The sequence below is a fragment of the Chiroxiphia lanceolata genome, chromosome 4 (assembly GCF_009829145.1).
Source record: "Chiroxiphia lanceolata isolate bChiLan1 chromosome 4, bChiLan1.pri, whole genome shotgun sequence".
Classification (NCBI taxonomy): Eukaryota; Metazoa; Chordata; class Aves; order Passeriformes; family Pipridae; genus Chiroxiphia; species Chiroxiphia lanceolata.
The window spans coordinates 24,259,650-24,279,816 of record NC_045640.1 but is presented as its reverse complement, the minus strand read 5'-3'; the positions used below and the strand labels follow the sequence as shown (position 1 = coordinate 24,279,816).

At 39.6% G+C, this 20,167-nt stretch overlaps 2 protein-coding genes across 3 annotated transcripts in view; one reads left to right on the top strand and one right to left on the bottom strand.

Annotated features, from left to right (window-relative positions):
- Window positions 1-12,189, top strand: part of RFC1 (replication factor C subunit 1) — a 33,351-nt gene extending 21,162 nt beyond the window's left edge. Inside the window, exons 10-25 of the mRNA XM_032685182.1 lie at window positions 51-158; window positions 645-824; window positions 1,144-1,248; window positions 1,933-2,329; window positions 3,252-3,361; window positions 4,694-4,808; window positions 5,264-5,352; window positions 6,364-6,501; window positions 6,916-7,011; window positions 7,176-7,274; window positions 7,733-7,887; window positions 8,003-8,120; window positions 9,030-9,175; window positions 9,660-9,873; window positions 10,908-11,099; window positions 11,648-12,189. Coding sequence (XP_032541073.1) covers window positions 51-158; window positions 645-824; window positions 1,144-1,248; window positions 1,933-2,329; window positions 3,252-3,361; window positions 4,694-4,808; window positions 5,264-5,352; window positions 6,364-6,501; window positions 6,916-7,011; window positions 7,176-7,274; window positions 7,733-7,887; window positions 8,003-8,120; window positions 9,030-9,175; window positions 9,660-9,873; window positions 10,908-11,099; window positions 11,648-11,749 — 2,364 coding nt within the window. The 3' untranslated portion in view covers window positions 11,750-12,189. The remainder of the gene's footprint in view (window positions 1-50; window positions 159-644; window positions 825-1,143; window positions 1,249-1,932; window positions 2,330-3,251; window positions 3,362-4,693; window positions 4,809-5,263; window positions 5,353-6,363; window positions 6,502-6,915; window positions 7,012-7,175; window positions 7,275-7,732; window positions 7,888-8,002; window positions 8,121-9,029; window positions 9,176-9,659; window positions 9,874-10,907; window positions 11,100-11,647) is intronic.
- A 351-nt stretch (window positions 12,190-12,540) lies between these two features.
- WDR19 (WD repeat domain 19) overlaps window positions 12,541-20,167 on the bottom strand; it is a 41,891-nt gene continuing 34,264 nt past the window's right edge. The window contains exons 31-37 of one of the 2 annotated variants that reach the window (XM_032685181.1): window positions 19,026-19,150; window positions 18,282-18,363; window positions 17,484-17,634; window positions 16,080-16,203; window positions 14,313-14,389; window positions 13,519-13,639; window positions 12,541-12,711 (exon numbers count right to left, since the gene is read on the bottom strand). In XM_032685181.1, the coding sequence (XP_032541072.1) occupies window positions 13,525-13,639; window positions 14,313-14,389; window positions 16,080-16,203; window positions 17,484-17,634; window positions 18,282-18,363; window positions 19,026-19,150 (674 nt within the window). In that variant the 3' untranslated portion in view covers window positions 12,541-12,711; window positions 13,519-13,524. Of the gene's footprint in view, window positions 13,640-14,312; window positions 14,390-16,079; window positions 16,204-17,483; window positions 17,635-18,281; window positions 18,364-19,025; window positions 19,151-20,167 lie in introns of both variants that reach the window. The other variant, XM_032685180.1, reaches the window with a different exon arrangement.

Sequence of the window (20,167 nt, the reverse complement as noted above, 5' to 3'; positions counted from 1 at the left end):
TTTGCTGGTTTTATATATCTGTGTTAATTTTTTTTTCTCTCCTGGCACAGTCTGTAAGTCCTGAGGACTCTGAAAAGAAGCGAAGCAATTACCAAGCCTACCGAAGCTTCCTTAATCGTGAGGGTCCGAAAGCACTGGGGTCCAAAGAGATACCTCAGGTAAGTTTGGCTCCAGCAGGATTCTGTATGCAGAGGTGGAGTGCATCACAGACTTACAGATGCAAGTGGTCTAACAAGTATCAACTGAACTGTTAAAAACTGGTATTTTTTTTTCCAATAGGAAGCATGGATTGTAAAAAGCTAAATTGTAATGCAATGCAGTGACTAAATGTAAGGAGGTATACTAAGAAATTATATTCATAACTTTGTGTAGGAAGTCATGATGATCAAAAATAGTGGTCTGAAAGTTGAAGGTTGCTGTCACTCATTTGACTGCTATGCTGTGCTTGAAGTACAGAGTGCTACAAGTATGAAGTTTTGTTGGTAGCTATTCCTGTTAATGGCTTTTGAATGTTTAGAGCTATTACTTATCTAGGTATGATATAGTCTTATTTTTAGAGTTTCATAGGGAACTTGACATGGTGAAGAGCTATTTGGTAGAATTGCATCAGGTGATGGCGTTTTCTGCAATGCTCTGCTTCTCAGGGAGCTGAAAACTGTTTGGAAGGCCTGACATTCGTAATTACGGGGGTTCTGGAGTGTATTGAAAGAGATGAGGCCAAGTCTTTGATTGAACGTTACGGAGGAAAAGTAACTGGCAATGTCAGCAAAAAGACAAACTACCTGGTGATGGGGCGAGACTGTGGCCAGTCAAAATGTGAAAAGGTGAGTGCTGCTGTGCCTGAGCAAAGTCAGAGTGAAACTGAAGTGTTCCTGTCTTTGCTGCTGGTTTTCAGTATCCCTGCCAAGAGGAAGCAGTATTACTGATGAATTGATCTTTAAAAGGAAAAATTTGCTGAACGTCCTGTGTCTTTGTTTTGTTTGTATTTATATGCATACGTACACACACACACACAAATATGTATATATAAATATAAAATTGTTGTTGTTGTGTTCCTAAACATAGTTTTTACTGGAAAACCCTTTGAAATGAATAATGCAACTCCTAACTTGACTTTACATTTAATTCTTTCTTTTGCTCCAGGCATCAGCTTTAGGTACAAAAGTTATTGATGAGGATGGCCTGTTTGATCTTATTCGAACTATGCCAGGCAAAAAGTCCAAATATGAGCTGGCAGCTGAAACAGAGGTTTGTTTGTTATAAACTTAAGGGGTGGGTTTTTGCTTTGGTTTGTTTTTAATTGAAAGGAGTTTTGGTCTTCTGTTCCAGTAACAGTAACACCACTATAATCAGTTTGATCTTCTAGGCTAAAAGTATTGAAAGTGAAAATTTTATGTTTGTGTTTAAGACTTCTAGTTGTGAGCAATAGGTTATTTTCCCACCTTTCATATTCATACGCAGACATTATTCTGTATTTTAGGTATCTGACAGAGGGGGTAATTGCATCTCCTTAGACAGTCTCAGTTTTAAACTTGGAATATTAGATTGGGTTGAACAACTTCTGCAGGTGTTGTTTTGCAAGAGCTTCATGAGTGTCTGGCCCATTTGTTCCAACCTGACAGTCATCAGTTTAGCATTGTATAATGATGCCTTAGGCTTCATGAGTAAGGGGATTGCTCTTGGAATGACCAACACATTTCCTGCCTCTTTTTTTTGGGTTGTGCTATGGAACCAGGTGACTTTGTGTTTAACAGTGCTTTATTTTTCAGAGAGGAGTATTTCTATATCTGCTCTTGAAGTTTTTTTAATCAATACATAAGTTTTGTTACATTCAAAGCACTCCTGTACATGTGTGAATAAACAAGCTCTTTGGTTTTTTGTGTATTTTTTTTTTAAATTTCTCTTTTATTTTCTTACCTTTATGGTCCAAAGACAAAGAAAGTGGAGTCAAGACCTAAAAGGACACCACCGAAAGCTGAAGCTGGAAAAAGGAATTTTAGCCCCTTCAGAAGGGAAGCTGATAATAAAAAGTATAAGTCGACACCTGAAAAAGAAGGTACCGTCAAATCCGGCAAGAAAGAAACCACTGCTGTTCGAAAGCTTATGGACTTTACACGTCAGACTGCAGAGGAGAAGAAAGCCCCAAAACCTGAGGGGAATTTGGTTTCTGAGGTTAATGAAGATGGAACAGAGAGATTGCTATGGGTGGATAAATACAAGCCTGCATCTCTTAAGGCACTTATTGGACAGCAGGGTGAGCAAAGCTGTGCCAATAAACTGCTCCGATGGCTCAGAAACTGGCACAAGAATACCTTGGAAGATGGACAAGGTGACTGGCTCGGTTAACTTTTCTCTTTGTCCATGCTAATCCCACTGCTTGGTTCCCTGGACCCATAAGGGCCTTTGCGGGAGCAGAGCGACTCTGGAAGTTGTGAATGACGCTGCAGTCAGATGGATTTTTAGCAGCAGTTGAGCCTGAGGTTTTTTTAGTGAAGTAGTTGTCTACTTACTAACCCCCTCCTACTCCCCCACCCCAAAAAAGAACAGAAAACTGTGTCTCAAAGGTGGTTTTTTTTTTTCAAGTGTTAAGTTTCATTTTTACAAAAGAAACCAGAATAACCCAGCAGTGATGTATCTAAAAATGGCATCGAGTTGAGCATATTGATTTCTTTCTCAAGAAGTGAAATGAGGTTATCCAGTCTAACCTGTCTGTACACATGGAAATACAGGGTAGCAGCATGTCTAAAGGGCTGCTGTTGCACCTGGGGATGAGATAAATTGTTGAGGTCCTGGCTCTGACAAGTAGTTGATGTGTCAAGTAGATACAGTTTGTCATCCTACAGGCTTCTTTTCCCTATGCTTAAAATAGTGTTTAAGTTTTACTTGAGCCACAGTGGAGGTTTTATGTGTGGTGTGTTTGGGGTTTGGTGTAATTTGTTTGTGGTGGTGTGTGGGTTTGGTGGTGTTTTGTATATTTATATGATATGCTTGTAAGGAAATTGCTGAAATTGTTGTATTACATTAATAGCTCTTTTGCTATTTTTCAGTTTAAAATCACTGCAAGTCATATACTTTAAGCTGGTTTAAGCTGCTTTTCCCCAAGTGGTTAGAATGCAGATGTGTATGCATCGTTTGATGTTCTTATTGGGCCTTAAATGAGGAAAAATTCCAGTGACATTTGATATCTTTAGAAGCTTGCATTTTGTTTTGTAATTACATACCTATGTAAAATGTGGAATTTTTTTTTATAGCAAAGACCAATAAAGCTGGAAGCAAAGATGATGGGACTAGTTTTAAAGCAGCATTACTTTCTGGTCCACCTGGAGTTGGTAAAACTACTACAGCTGCTTTGGTTTGTAAGGTGAGTTCATATTAAGTTGTTCCCAGCACTTTTTGTTATATATTAATTCTGTATCTGGATACAGATACAGTGTGCAGATGGATATTCCCTTAAACAACCAGGGTCTGGTCTCAGCCAAACTCCACCTGCTTAGAACAGGGTTACAGGTGAAAATATGTGGATGTTTAGATGCCTGAGCCAAGAATGTAGCAATGGGTGTCTGTGGTTTTCAGTGTGTTGAACAATTGGAAATGGTTTTCCAAAATTATAAGCATTCAGCAGTAGTTCTTCAAGTTGGGGAATATTTGCGCTAAATTTAGTGGGAATCAAATTCTGGCAAGCTTTTTGAAAGCCTAAGGTTGTGGTTTTTATCTATCTAAGAGAGATCTCTCCCAGACTTTAAATTGAAATATGACTTTACGATGAGAGAAGTTCATAGTCATAGAATATGCTGAGTAGGAAGAGACCCACCAGGATCATCGAGTCCCACTTGAGTTGACAGTGCTGTGTGTGCATTTCTAAATCTGAATTTAGAAATTGGCTTGTTCTAAGGTACTGGAACACTGTGCTCACACCACATTTAGTAGAGAGTTTTATGTCAACAAGTTGCTGCCACACCCAAAACTAGACCCTCAGAAAAACTGGATGTACTCTCCTAGGCTCATTTCTTTCTCAGAGCATGCTTCCGTGGCTTACTCAGAGCTGCCTCAGGTCTCTGCAGAGCATTTCAGTGTGCTCCACAGGAATCACCAACGAAACTGAGTTGTTAAGGCTACAGTACCAAGGCTGTGTGTGCTTCCTGCTGTGGTGTGGTGTGCTCCTGGCAGGGGAGTTTGCTGATAGTAGCAGCTGGGTTAAGTTCTGTCGGGGGCTGACATGCAGCCCTGTTCTGAAGTGTTAGTGCTACTGGGGGAGCCATGTGTTTCCTATGAGTTAAATTAGTTAAAAGCTGCTCTTTCCTGCAGCTTTCAGAGGGATGTGATATGTCTCTTTGTTATGCAACTGGAAATACCATGGAGCTTAGCCAGCCTTGGCTTGTAGCTCTGTTTCTATCCCTGGTGGCAGTTCTGTTAATCTTCCAGAACTAAATCTGTGCCACTGACTTCAACCCTTTCCCACTTGGCTCAAAAAAAAAAATAATCTTTTGGGCTTATCTGTTCTGTGCATAGTTATAAATATTTCTGGAGTGTGACAGAAAAGGAGAAAGGAATCAAAACCAAAAACCGTATGTGAAACTAGTGTTGTAAGAGCTTTTTTCTGCAGTTCTGAAATACTATGTCTGATTTTGATATGTGTGTGCTTTTTCACTGTTCTGTGTTCTCACTTTTTGTGTGGTTTCTGTGTTTGGACTAGGAACTGGGGTACAGCTACGTGGAGCTGAATGCCAGTGACACTCGCAGTAAGAACAGTCTAAAGGAAGTAGTTGCTGAATCACTTAACAACACCAGCATCAAGGATTTCTGTTCTGGTATGTCTGTTGATTGAAGGAGGATTTTTGATGTATTAGGAGTCTGGTTACAGGAGGGACAGAGCTTCTTTTATTACACAGCAGTGTTAGGAATTTACCTTGCTTGTCACGTGGAGAAATCCAGATCTAATGGATGGGTTCATTAAGTAAGCTGTTTTATTTCCTGTTCTGTTTAGAATTAAATCCTGCTATTAGTAGAATTAGTTGTTAATCTGCATAAACTACTCAAGAACTCTGCAGCTGCTCCTGTGTTCTGTGGGACTCCTTTCTATGAAGATGACACAATGTTATAGTCTGGGGTGTGAACACAGATTCATGTGATCAAGTGGCAGAGCATGAGGTTCACCATCACCTCAGTTGCCTAGGATGGGGTTACCTCATCTATAAAGCATTGGGTAAAACTCTGAGCAAGACTCTTATTTCCATCTCATTTTCTTGTCCATATTCATTTTCAGGCACATCCTCATCAGTTAGCGGGAAACATGTATTGATCATGGATGAAGTGGATGGTATGGCAGGCAATGAAGACAGAGGAGGGATTCAGGTGAAACTGCTATAGTTCCTGGCTAATGCCATTGCTAAGAGTGCACACCATATATAGCACAAAGTATTCAAGCCAGTCTACTGTCCTCAACCCATGGCCCATAAACAGAAACTCTCTAATCTGATGTGTTTTAGAGCTCTATCTTTGTGTAAGAATTGTGCATGATAGAGGGGAAAAAAGATACTTGTGTAGAAGAAGCCTGGAGTGACAAATTTGGGTGTGTGCACTTTAGAACAGGTGAATTTATCCTAAGGTCTCTCTGTGGTGACATCTACCTGCAGTGTGAAGTTTATGCTCTGGCTGAGACAGTTGCTCTTTTCCATGGGCAGTAACACTGAATAACTAATTTGTGGCATAGGCAGCATAATCCTTTGTTCTCCTTACCAGCTCTGGTTTTAGCTTCTGAAGATTTCCTATGGTCATAGGCAATAGTTTGACAGTAAAGGGCATACAGATCTTTAGCTGAGACACAGACATTTCCATTCCAGGAATATGAAACGACTGAATTTCACCTTCATTAGAGCTGTAAAAGTTTGTTCTGGCAAGCCTAATAATGCCAAAACCTCAGGGTTGAGCTTTTTGCATGGGGAAGAGCTGATCTTTTTACTACTTCATTGTTTGTGGCAGGGTGCAGTGTGCTCCCTCTGGGCATAAACCAGGTCAAACTGGCCTTTGGAGAAATGAATCTAGTTCTGCAAGTGGACAGCTCTACTCTGGGCTACTGATCCTCATTGCTTCTTGACGAATGGTCCAAACATGATTGCTGGAAGTAGACAGTGGAAGTGGGTAGGCAGCAGATTTATTGCAGCTGAATAGAACAAGAAGTGAAAAAAGTAGGTGATGGGTCTAGGTTTGCACTGTTAGAAATGTGATTACAGTAGGAGGAGTTTTATAGACTTACACCTGTCAAGGATCTGATTTAAGGCAGGGACTAATGATGTTTGGTATGACATTTTAATCATTCTTCTTATCCAGGTTATGTGATGTAATTGTAATGTGTTTAAATTGCAGGAGTTGATTGGTTTGATTCGACACACAAAGATACCCATCATTTGTATGTGCAATGATCGCAACCATCCTAAAATCCGTTCCTTGGTCCACTACTGTTTGGATCTTCGTTTTCAGAGACCTCGTCTAGAACAGATTAAGGTAAGAAGGCTGTAAGGGCTGCACTGAATTACCATCAGTAACTTCTGCCTTCACGTGGGAGAATTTTATACAGAATTGGATACACCACTTAACTGATCATCTTAGTGAGTAACTCTGCTTTTCAAAATGGGTTGTCTGAGTTTTTCTTCTCAAAGAATGAAGTATCCCAAAGTCTTTCAGATTTTAGATGTCTATCTTAAAAATATATCCAAACTGGGTTTTCTTTAAAAGATCATGCACTTTTTTACATCAACATCAAGCATTGCTTATGTTTATGGAAGAGAATTTGAACTACACGTGCTTTAAAAAAATAGAAAAACATGTAGCGCTCTTTCATAGATGTGTCAATGTGTTCTGCAGGGGAAAGAATTCATAGGAATTCTGTAGTGACAGTTTCTCAATTGTGTATTACAGGGTGCCATGATGTCTATTGCATTTAAAGAAGGCTTAAAAATTCCCCCACCTGCAATGCAAGAGATAATCCTGGCAGCAAATCAGGACATCAGACAGGTCAGTGCCAGTTCATCATCAGTGACTGTTTAGATAGCATGTTGTGTACATTGACTTCAAAGTAGTATTTGAACAGTATTTTTATGTATAAAGATCAGGCTGCTTCTGCTTGAGTCTTCATTGAAATCCTACTATGCTACCAAACGGTAAATTTTGTTTTCTAGGTTTTACATAATCTTAATATGTGGTGTGCAAAAGATAAATCATTGACTTATGATGAGGCTAAGACAGATGCCAGCAGAGCCAAAAAGGATATCAAATTGGTAAGTGTCAAATACTGTCTTTTATATTTGATATAAGGATATCAAATTGGTGTCAAATACTGGCTTTTACTATCATATTCTGATATAATCACAAGGCTTTATCAGCATCTTCTGAACTAAAGCCTGGATTCAGGGAGCTATCACATTTGCCACAAAGAGTTGAAGAGTAGTAAATCTAAGACTGAGTATATATTTTGATGTTCTGGTCTCTTATGTAAGATGCAATTATGAAGCTTATATTTCTCATCCTGAGTTGTCTGCTTAGGAGATAAGTCTCTTAATATTGAAAGTGAAACACAATTCTTAAAACTGGTGAAGTTCTGGGGAGGAAATACTGAACGTGGAACTTGTACTGATGAGTTGAGATATTCCTCGATACTAATTTTGTTGATATCGTGCTGTCTTACTGTTTGTGTTGACCTGCTACCCACTGACTTATTGAAATATCATTTATTTAGGGCCCTTTTGATGTTGTCCGGAAGGTTTTTGCTACTGGAGAGGAAGCTTCTCGTATGTCTCTCATAGACAAATCAGATCTTTTCTTCCATGACTATTCCCTAGCACCTCTTTTTGTGCAGGAGAACTATGTACATGTGAAACCAGCTGCTGCTGGGTGAGTTACTCCATACCCTAAACTAACATAGGCTTTTGTGTCAGCGAGTCAAAGTAGACTAAAATCTACCTGGATATTTTTGCTTTGTAAGACAGTCAACTTCATTTTTTTCCAGAGGAAATCTGAAAAAGCACTTGGTGCTCTTGAGTAAAGCAGCTGATAGTATATGTGATGGTGATATAGTGGACAAACAGATTCGTAGCAAGCAGAACTGGAATCTTCTTCCAACACAGGTGAGCACGTAACGCTCATTTTATGTGCTTTAAGGGGCATCCAGTGTTAAAGACTGATCTGTGGAAATCGGCGTTTCAGTATAATTTTATGACTTGTATAGTTCATACTTCATGTAATCTCTGTTCCGCTAGTGAAGAGTTTCCCATGTCCATATTGTTGAGCCCATGCTGCAACATGAAATGAAGTCTTCTGAAACTTTGAAAAGCTTGACTCTGTTATGGAAGCATAGAAGCACATGGTGTGTGTATCACTTCTGATGTGCAGTTACCCTGTACTTCCTCTCACCAGGGCAGGATTTCTCCCAAAGCACAGAGGACTGAAGCTTTGTCATTGTATTTCTTTTAATGACCACTGAAACACTGACAAGACTTGTGCTTAAAGGATTATGGCTGGCATCAGAAAACGCATCATAATGCATTGTAGGTGAAGTTGGAAGGCACCTCTGGAGGTTGTCCAGTTCACCCCCTGCTTTGTGCTGGTCCAGAGAGATGAGTTGCTTAGTGATGTAGCTGAGTTAATGTATATTTGCAGTGTTCTTTGGAAATGTCTCCTTCACTCTGTCTGTCTGTTGGACATCACAGCACTTGCTTGTGTGAAGGCAACTGTTTGACCACACTCTAAACTGAGAAACATCAGAAACCAAACAGGGTTTTTTTTATGGTTTTCAAACCCCAGATAACGTCACAGGTGTTTTAGAACATGGTAACAAACAGGGTGGAACAAGAGATGAAGCTGTAACCCAAGAGGGATTGAACAGAAACAAGCAACCAAGAGATAGTTCTCTTAAAACGAGCGGTTTCCACTGTTGAACGTACTGACTGCTCTTTCCATGCAGACCAGTAGGGTAGTGTGTTATGGTTGCAGTGAGATTGTGTGATTTGAGTTTGGCATGTGTGTTACTTTTTCAGGCTATTTATGCAAGTGTTCTCCCAGGGGAGCTGATGAGAGGTTACATGTCCCAGTTTCCTGTCTTTCCCAGCTGGCTGGGGAAATTTTCATCCACAGGCAAACATGATCGTATCATTCAAGAACTGGCAATGCACATGAGTCTCAGGTAGTACTGACATTATTCTACTGGCATTCTGTTTATACAGTTTGTTCTCATGCAGTTCATTACCCACCATTAATTCCTTGCTGTGCTTGGTACAAATAAGTGACACATTCATATATGCTCTCAATATGCTTGTATATTCTTGGTGACACTTAGTGCCTAATCTGGACAGCAGTCAAACTAAAACCACTCTTGATATAGTCAGCAGTACTTAGTCTTTTTTTTTTTTTTTTTTCCTCCCTGAAGTTGTTTCTCAGTAAGGGATATGTTTCTGCAGACTGACTGTGTTCAAATTCCTTGCATCAGTTACCCCTGCTGCAGGTGTGGCAAAAGGAATGGCACAGTACAACTTGCCGTTGGCTCTTAAGGCAGCTGATTGTCCATTTGCTGAGGGCCTCCTTACCTACTTGTTGCTTGGTCTTTAGAAGTCAGTGGTGGTGGCTGTACAGATTTACTTACTCGATACTTTACTTTCAATTTGACAAAGAACCCAGGCATGCAAGAGGACAGTAAATATGGAGTATTTGTCGTATTTGCGCGATGCACTTGTCAAGCCCTTGAAAGACTTAGGAGCAGATGGTGTACAACAAGCTATAGCATTTATGGACTCTTACTGCTTGATGAAAGAAGATATTGAAAATATCATGGAAATAAGCACGTGGGGAGGCAAACCCAGTTCTTTTTCAAAGCTGGATTCCAAGGTAAAATTCACCAGTGAATTTTTTCCTTTTCTTCCTTATCTTTAAACAAGAAATCCTAGAATAATAGCTGTGGTATGGATGTGCTTCCGGAAGACTGAAGTTGGTGCAGCTGCTTATTAACTGTGATTGATAGTAGTCTTTGTAAACCAGCTGTCAAACATACTACTAAAGGTTTAGGGGTACGTCCTAAACAATAGTCAGGCTGTGCTTCATTCAGGAGTCTTACACCTTTTGTTCCTGGTGTACAGGATTACTGGGAGTCAGTTGTGTCTGGGGTATAAAGTGGAACACAGAAGGACAGGGAAAGCCGGTACCTTTCTACCACCACGTTCCTGGCTGTGAGCTGCACGGCCTTCAGGCAGAGCCCTGTCTTTCTTTCCATCACACAAAGGAGGAGGGACACACAGCTGCCTGTGTTACGCTGTGGGCACTGGATTAAGAGGCTGCCTTGCAGGTTCCATCTTTCACAGTCCAGTTAAACAGAACTGCCAGACCTGGGGTGCTTTGTGTGCTGTTCCTCCAGTGTCCAGCTAGTCCACTGCAGTGGTTGGGACCTTCACCTGGTACAAGGTGAGCTTAAGCTCAAGTCCCTGTTACAAACTAGGCAGGCATGAGATCTCAACCATGATCTCCTTCATCTCAGATCAGATGCTCAGGGAAAGAGGAGAATGTACTAGTAACTAACCCTACACTACTTTGAGGTGTTTACCCCCAGTCTGAATATGCTGCGCAGTCTGGCAGGCGTTCAGTGCTGCTGAAGGTGGCTCTGGTGCGACTTGGATTAGGTGGCAGCAGAACAACAGTGCTGCAATTACACTGTAGGCCTAAGCCAGAAGCATCTGAAGATGCATACTCTATCTGATATATGCTCTTAGATGCTTTCTGTGTCCTTTTGAGACAGTGTCCTTTTCTACGTATCTTTGGTCACGTCTTTCCAAGGGAAAGGTGATGTGGAATCTCTAGCTAAGAGCTGGTTAGCTAACAATCTAAAGTTCCTAAGCTGATGCTCAGTTTCCTTCCTTCCAACCTGACAGGTCAAAGCAGCTTTCACACGTGCCTACAACAAAGAGGCACATCTGACTCCATATTCACTTAGTTCTTTCAAGGCATCTAAAAGACAGTCGGGATCTGCAGGGACATTGGAACTGAGTGAAGACTTGAATGTGGAAGAGACCCAGTCTGATGAGGATGAGCAAGATACTGTTGAAAGTGATGCAATGATTAAGGTAATTTAGTTTCCTCAGTATTAAACCACCACAGTTTTTTTTTTGTTTGTTTTTAGTTAACTTTCTGGGAGTTGTAACATCATCTAAACGAATTAAGAAAGAAAATATAATAGATATATCATCTCCGAACTTCTAAATTTTTAACTGGTGGTAGTGTGAAATAGTCTGTTATTTCCATCCATTGTCTTCTGCTTGAATGTTGGACCAAAGTGAGACATCACTGTAAACTCATGATTGCTGCATTCGATTCCAAAACTTAGTAATATTTTAGGTGTTGTTGGGGATGGTGCCATTGGCAAGGAGCAGCCCCAGGCCTTTGTGTGTGGTTATCAGAGATGACAATCCTAGTAATACCCTTTGTATCTATCACCAAATGGGAAACTGTGGTCAGCCCTTAAGGCAGAGTCTGTGCTCTCCATGGCATTTAAAAACCTCACACCTGAAAGAGGACAGAAAGAGGAGACTTTCTTTAGCACTGATTGCATTTTGACTTATGGTATTGTCAGGTTGCAGCTGGATTTTAAATTGTTTGTATATTCTGTTTGTAGCAAAAAAAGGTGAAGTCTTCCAGGCTGCCAAAAAGAGAGAAAAACGAAGAAACAACAAAAAAAGAAGGGAAAAGAAAAGAGAAAACGAGACATTTGGAGTAAAATCTTACTTTGGACACAGCTTTGCTTATCTAACTTCTGGCAGGAACATGAAACAGATCCAGTGCTGCAGCTGGGAAAGTAGAACCAGGGCATTGAAAATGCTCCTCTTATAGAGGTGCTTAGCTCCTGTACTCTCATATGATGCCCCGCTGTACTTACTCTTAATGTGGTAATTGTTACAAACTATAAATATCCTTGTGCAACCAACACCAGGTATAACGTGCCGAAAACGTGATGCTTAGTTACCTGGCATTTATGCTGAGTCTTCCTAGGACTTCACTACTTTTTTTTTTTTTAATAAATCCCCTGGCATTATGTGGTGAAGTCTTGTAAATAGTATATGATGCAAAAAACTCCAAACATAAATTGCCTATTTGTACATTATAGAAATTACACAGTACATAAAATTACAATAAAATGTTTCACAGGACTCTTTTAAAGCTTTGGTTAAGTTCATGGAGTGTTCTGTGTCCCTTTTTCCAAGGTTTTGTCTTTCCTTCACGTATAGGATGTGGTGTTCCTCTTTTCCTAAAACTTCCCTTTTGTTCAGTTAGAGACACAGAAATGAGTGAGGGATTTAGTTCCAAAACTTGAGTTGCATCTTTAATCAAAACGAGAAAGGAATATTTAAAGAGTAAGAAATGTTTAATAGAAAGTACTCATAACAATTCATAAGTAATACTGAAAAAGAGAATAGTAGGGAGTTAGTTTTTCCTTTTTGCTGCTCACATAACAAAGATTGCCCCATGGCTTGTCTTTGGTGTAGATAAAATGCAAATTCTGCTTGGTAAGAATTATCAATCAGTTTTATTACTACAATAAAACAAAGTACAAAATTTATAAAAAGCTAAATATTTACAGATATCACAAAATAGAAGTGGCATGGTTGTTATTACACCATTGTGGGGAAAACTTGTGATAGAGCTTTCCTTGTTGCTGTTTGCCAGCCAACACAAGCAGTTCTGAAAATAAACAGAGGTTGTTAGTCATATCTTGAGATACAGACATCGTGATGGCAGACGTCTTTTCTCAGATCAGGGAAAAACCCAAACCAACTAAAAGCTCCCAAAAAGAAGTTTATTGTGGTATATATAACTTCGCACAAGTGCATTACTCTGACCTATTGCTGAGTTTTTATGTAAAGTGGTTGCAGTAGTAAATCTACCTTCAAATGTCAAAATTAACAAGGAACTTCGTTAACTCATATTCAGTTAACCATTTCTTTAAGAAAACCAAAGTCTTGGATCTAAGTGTGTGGTATAGACAGAGCAGTGCTCTCATTCTTTGAAATATGAGTATTTCAAGCCAATACTTGTTGCTGTTATCCTGGGATATATTCTGTTAAATATACAAGATCAGATCATGTAACCTGCATTTTAGATCTGCTCCTTCCAGTTAGCACCTCTCTCTCTCTCCCCTGCACTTAAACCCTTGTTGGAGGATCTGTAGGAGGCTGGATAATGTTGAGATCTTTAAACTGTTTTCTGTGCTACTAAAGCACAGCTGGTGTTCCAAACCAGAACATCTTGCAGATGTTAATGCGCTCATAGAAGTAAACGGAGTTAAAGCCCAAATTAACAACCAGGTCAGTTGCAGTAGCAAAGCCTACTGGTGTTTACATGCCTGAGGGCAAATATGGGAAATAGAGCTGGGCCTCAGTTATCTGGGGCTGTAAGTTAAGATTCTTGAACACAATTCCTTGCTGGGAGAAACTCCCAGTGTCCTCTAGATTGAGCCCTGTTCAGTAAAAACTATAGACTAGCACATACCTGAATTTATTGGTCCCCTTCTTCTGGTTTGAGGTACGCCGTGCAATCATTTATTTTCTTAAGATCAACAATGTTAATCCTTTCAGAACACATGGGACACACGTTTTCAGTCTGTAACATGCTGTTTTAAAGGAAGGGGTGACTGGTCAAATGCTAATTATAACATTTTTGAAAGGAAGCTGGGCCCAAGGCAGAAAGCCTAGAGCAGAGTTCTGACCTGTGCTATGTAACATGCAGGACAGAGCAACAGCTGCTTCTATCTACATGGAGCAAAGGTTGGTTTGGTTTTTAACTAACACCACACCAGGAAGGCTAGTCGCAGTGAGTGAGCAGAATTTGGCAATTAAAACATATACAAAGGAGCTTGGGCTAAAACATGAAGTTGCAGCAGCTTCACAGTTCCTGACATTGGAATGGAGCTATCCAATCCCATTCTCACACGTGATTATTACCCAATTCTGTGTGTATTTTGTTTGTTTTGGTGACTGCTGCTGTGCCTGTTTCCTGCCCTGCCCCCATATCAGGCCTTCTTCCTGGAAGGAGCTGAGAACTTACACAAGCTCCCCTTCCATCTTCACTACTGAATGAAGCCCTGGTGGAGCCCTGTGTCGTGGGCCCAATTCTTTATCATAGCTTTAGGTCCTGTGAGTATGGCAGGTGCAATTACCGAGTAAGGGGGATTCCTCTTACACTCACCCCAGCTGTTACATGTTTTTAGTACCAAATTAAACCGTTTGCTGCTAAAATATGAACAAACACTGGAATTCTGCAATAGAAAAAACCCCCAAACTTACTTTTTGAATTCTGAATAGAGGGCAGGAAAGTCACAGTGTGGGCAAACTGTCCAGTCATCACGTACCATATGTCGACCCTGCACACAAAAACCACAAGTAATTAAGGGACAAGTTCTGCCCTGGTACAGTGGGCATCTACTTTTGTACCTGTTATTGTGAAAAAATCTCAGCAGCTGAGTTCTAAGATCTTGAATTAAAAACCCCAAACCATAATAGTGTTAACTGTAGTCTGATTACTGTGTAAATTCTGTAACTAGAAAAGGAGCCCTCAAAGAGATGCAGTGTTTTCACTATCATTTGTCTTCCTCTTAGAAAAAGAAATCTAACAGTGTATTGAAATACAACTTTTAAAATTGTTTTAGTTTGGTAATTCTAGAATGCTATCTGTACACATGAGCCCATTCAACACTGTCAAGTTTGTGAGCATAGTGCCTGCCTGGTATTTGCCTCTTTACATAGAAATATTTTTCTCTTTTTTGGTACACTTTACTAATTTGCTTTTGACAGAAAGAATTCGTATCTACCTTTTCAATACTATAAAAACACAGCAGCAACTTGAACTACATCGAGATTTGTGCTGTAATAAGATTTGCAAGAGCAGACTGCTTGGTACTGACTCTCATTAGATATTTGAAAATGCCACATTCTTAATGATGTTACAAATACCTGTGATGCAAATGAAATATAGCCAAGATGGACATATATTAACATGCACATTATGTTTAGATCATAAAGTAATATTTAAAATCCTTTGTTTTTTCCTTAAGATAATACTGCTAAAGTATACCCATCATCTTATTCTCCTAAACCAAGAGTAAAAAGAGCCAAACATCACATAATTGATATAAATTTTTTTTGTAAGACTTAATTCTTTAGTTTTAATAAAGAATGTTAACTCTAACACTTGATTCCTGTTCAAATAAGTTCTCTTTTGTTCCATTCTAGTATGACAATTCACTTGAACCTAATAAAAATAAAGTGTTATCCAGTAGCTATACAGTAACTTTGCCTGGGAATGTATCCCTCCCTACCTTTTCAGTACACTCCAAAGTATCCTGAAACAAACTTCTTATTTATCAGCAATTTAAGAACTGCTGAGGTCACTGGCTGAACCATTACTTAACCTTGGACGTCCTTAAAAATTCTGTTACATTCTGGCTGTTACATTCTGGGCATTTCCCAAAACAGACTTTAGAAGTTTCATTGGGCTTTTTGGTTTTTTTTTGTGATTTATTGTGTTGTTTGGTTTGGGTTTTTTTAATGATTTTTTTTTTTCATTTGAAGTCTCGGCAGCCTGGAATTTAGGGGAGGAGAGCTGTGCCCTCCACAAGCTCCTGTACATGGAAAAGGAAAGGGGTACTTCTGTCAGCTGTTAGAGCCTCTGAGCAGAGGGCTGAACTGGGAAGGTGCCTGCAGCACAGTCCTGTCTGTTCTTCCAAGTGCACAACTGCATGTGTGCTGGGGATTCCTGGTACTCCACCTCCCTTCTCAAGAAGCTGAAGTGTTCCAAAATGACCTCCTGATTTTACTGTCACCCTTAAGTTCCTGCTACTTGTAGGTGGCAACTCAGGACACTCTATGACAAAGTGTCAAAGACGACAAGAACATTTTTTACTTATTTAGTAACATTAGAAAAAGGCACAAACCATAAAAACACCTAGCTTGGATCTACTAGCAAACCAAAGATATTCAGATAAACTTATTTGTAGAAGGGAAGACAGGCTTTGCCTTCGTTGTCACAGTGCAGAAAGCATGGCAGACACTCACGGTTGCAATGCAGTACGGGAGGTTGTTTTTACAGCTAGGACACAAAAGTTCGCACTCCGGGAGCTGGAACGCACAGTAGGGACAGGCTGTTGTTGGCTCTTCTGTCTCAGTTGTGTCTCGGTGTCTAAAAGATACAAGTGTGAATAAAACCCTTAAGCTGTTTGAACTTGAACAAAGCTGTTTTACAATGCCACTGATATTTAGCAAGTGCTTTTCCTTTGAGTTAGTTGCGCAGCTTCCAGCTGCTATTTTATATTCTATCCGCTCATTCCTTTTAACTATCACCCAAGTTTCATCACAATTATGTAAACTTGGAAATAGGTAATTTTCCATTTAATTAGAAACAATATCACCTTTTAAAAGCTGTAAAAGATCCTAAAGCTTTGAAAGCTTTCAAAAATCGAGGTCTATACATATGGTTTCTCTATTTCAAGAGTTTTTCTGTGGCAGGACCACAAAGAACTGGAGTAACCAGAAAAAACTCTTGCTTTGTGGTGGGACTATACAGCTTGTAATTGCCTTTGTTTGTCCAAGCATCTGTCAAAGTGATGGGCCTGCTCCAGATATCATGGCACTTGTGTTAAGGGGGAATGGGCAGGAGAGAGAACTATTTTCACATTTCTTAGGTGACCTTAATGTCTCTTCCAACTACGAGGAAAACTACGAGGCACCACTTTACACCAGCGAGGGACCAGTCTTGACACAATGGAACTTCCTGTCATACAAGTCACCTGTTGCTACAAATTTACTTGGCTTCAAGCAGAGACACTGGATAAGTCCATGGAGAGCTTAGAGACTTAATGAATAAATACCTAAACCACCCATACGAGCCAGCAAGTCCCTGAGTCTCAGAATGGTTAGAAGCTAGTAGAATAAATGAGAAAAGCATTACATGTGCTTTTCCTGCTCTTATACAATTGCCTATGCTTCCTCTTCTGGCAGAAAAATTGGCTAGCATCTATCAAAACTTCAGATAAGGAAGAAAATGTCAAGAATTCATATATTTTATTTGCCCTCCCATTCTTTTTTATCTTAGCCATTTAGTCAGTAGTCTAAATCACGACACACATAATGCTGATCCTGTAGTAGCTAATCGTTTGGTTGTACCTTCTCAACTAGAGACCAGCTAAACCTCTAAGGCTGCACTGGCATCTGTATGGACAAGACAGAAGAAGTTACTGCTCGTGAGGAAGCATTTTACATTCACGCTGCATTTAAGGTTTATCACATCCAAGGGAATAGAAGATTCTTTAATTTTCAGAGAAGGGTGGGAAATGATTCTTAGCCTTCCAAATTTGAGACAGCAAAATAATATGAAGAGAGGACAAAGGCTTTATGAGCAAAAAGAGCATTATAAATAAAGCCTTGGTATCGTGTCATGTACATTTGATTAACACCACTCACCTGACCATTGTTTCAATTTTTTTTTTGTATTTAGGATCTATTTTATTCCTATACTCGGGTCTCATCAGCATAGCAGCAAAACTGAAGGCTGAGTTTTTCAATCCTGCTCTGTGACACTCAATTACAGCTGAAGTCAAAATTGGCACAATGTCTGTAATAGAATGGAAAAATGATGTCAAATATTTGTTTACCGATATTAATGTTGAAAACCTTTGAGCTAATACGGCTAAAAAAGGTACTGATGAAAAAATACAGTATTTTTCTTCTTCCTCATGGTAACAGTTGCAGAATTTGGGGCATTCCTATAACCATATACAAGAAAACCATGGTTTCACCTCTCGCTGCCCTGCACTCCTGAAGCTCACCATGTGACAGCAGGAATGTTCAGATTATAACCATTTCTCCCAAATCTGGTCTGCCCTGTTTAAAGCCCACATTTTAGTCTACATTTTTCATGTACCCAAGAACTATTCTCAAAAGAAGATCAATTAAAATTTTGTCATGAAGTCCCAGAACCAATCAGTTCATTACACATGATCCTGAGACTTTATGTTTGGTTCAGGCAGCTCAGCAGTGCAGTTACAGTGGGCGAGGACAGATTAACCTGCTGATGACGACCCCGTCCTGGAGGCTGTATATCAAAGAGCTCTCCTGTGGGCGGTGGCAGAGCACACTATGTGGTTATACTCTGCTGTGTGCCAACAGCATCACGGGAGGAGAATGAGCCTTGTAACACAGTGCTGATGAATGAACTGCCCCGTGGAGCACAGCATGCTCCCCTACGCTGTCAGCACTTACGTGATGGGAACTTGCTGATGTTGTTGGCGACACGTATAAGCATACGTGCTCCCTTCATGTGATCACCGCGTTTCACGTGAATCTGGAACATAACAAACATACCAGATTTACTGCAGCCATTAGAGAGTAATTCCTGCAGCCTGGTCTTTGGCATTCATCCTGCTGGGAGCTGTGCATCCACAGCTCTTCCATGAAGCTGAGCAGAGCTGCACTAGAGACTCCATAGTGGCTCTTTCCCAGAACAGTCTTTCTGGCCTTCAGCCTGCTATTTGCAGGCTCTTGCCCCACTGCTGGTAGAGAGGGAGGCCAGAAGCTGTTTGCAGGCTGAATGGATATCTTGATGGGCATCCATGGGTTAACTACTAGAAATCATTTGAGCCCCCTGCTTAATTTAATTTACAAAAAAGCAGTGATCTACTTATGGATAATAACAACAACAGTAATAGCAAATAGTTGTACTAGTAGCATAGTATTTTAAATTATGAATGCAAAAGAAATACAGGAAGCCATGTGCAATTTTGAATTATTCAGTGTTTAAAAAAAAATACGCTAATCAAAGAGGCAGAAACAACCACGGATTATCCTCCTGAAGCTTGCAGTTAGCATGCACTTGGATTCTGTGATACAATCTATATGACAATATGTATATGGATGCTCTGTATCCATACAGAGCATCCACATGTACGGTTCAATAAATCACAGACTGTGCAACTTATGCATAAATTCAATTTCTCAATTCTTTACCTTTACTAAAATATAGCTGTGTAGAATCATAAGGTTTGTGGCCATCTCAGAAGAAATTTTAATCTTCTGGGTTTTTAACTCTGAATACATACTGAAAAGAACATCACGTGCATTTCGGTAGTTTCCTTAAGAAAAAACCAACAATGAACAGTAAATTTAATATTTCATAACAATTTATTTACTTCTGACATAAAGGGAAGCTGAACAGGAAGTTATGTTGATTCTTAGAGTAAAACTGTTGCATGGCAATTTCTTTGGAAAGCCACAGGCAGCTGCTTTTCACAGTATCCTAAACAATATCAGCCAGGGAGTTAGGTAAAAAAAAATACACTTGAAGTAATCTAAACAGTAGCAAAATACATATGTAGATGACAGTTGAATATAATGAACTTTAAAAGTGGAAGATGCTGTCTCCAGTACATTGTTTCCATGTTAAAGGGGAGAAAAGGTATTTTTAGAACAGTTACAGATGTTATTTCTTTTTGTTCTTCAACGATAGATATTCAAAAGCTATTGCCTAAATGTTAGTTTAACATACTTTTACGTGACCATTTGCTTTGGTAACTTCCTGCCTCTGCGACCAAACAAACTCCAAACCTGTTGAGAGATGATTAAAGTTTGAATTCCCTAGGTTATACTGCTGCAAGGTTATCAAAGATCGTTCAGAAACCACAGGATTCCATTAAATGATCGACATAGCTGAAAAAAACTAGTGTTTAGTATGGTTAGACTATTCTTAATTGTTTGTTCTTGTTTTGTTTCGGGGGTTGGTTGGTTGGTTGGTCAGTTATTTTGGGATTTTTTTCATTATTAGTTTGAGGAAGACATACTCTTTGCAGCTGGAAGCATTTAAAGGAAATTTCAGATTCAGTTATTTCAGCAAACTTTTTCCTTGTCTCTCATATTTCTTTATCACCAAATGTTTTTACTCTATAGAGCAATTTGAATCAAATAGAACAATTGAATCAAATTGTGGAATTTGTGTGAGGCAGCTAAATATCACTCCAGAATTAGTTGCTGGAAAACAACATTATTTTTTCATGCTGTGTTACTTGCTCTCAGAATAATATGACGAGTCCTACAATCATGTGATTTCACAGATTTCACAGAAGATTCTGAGTTGGAAGAGATCCACAAGGATC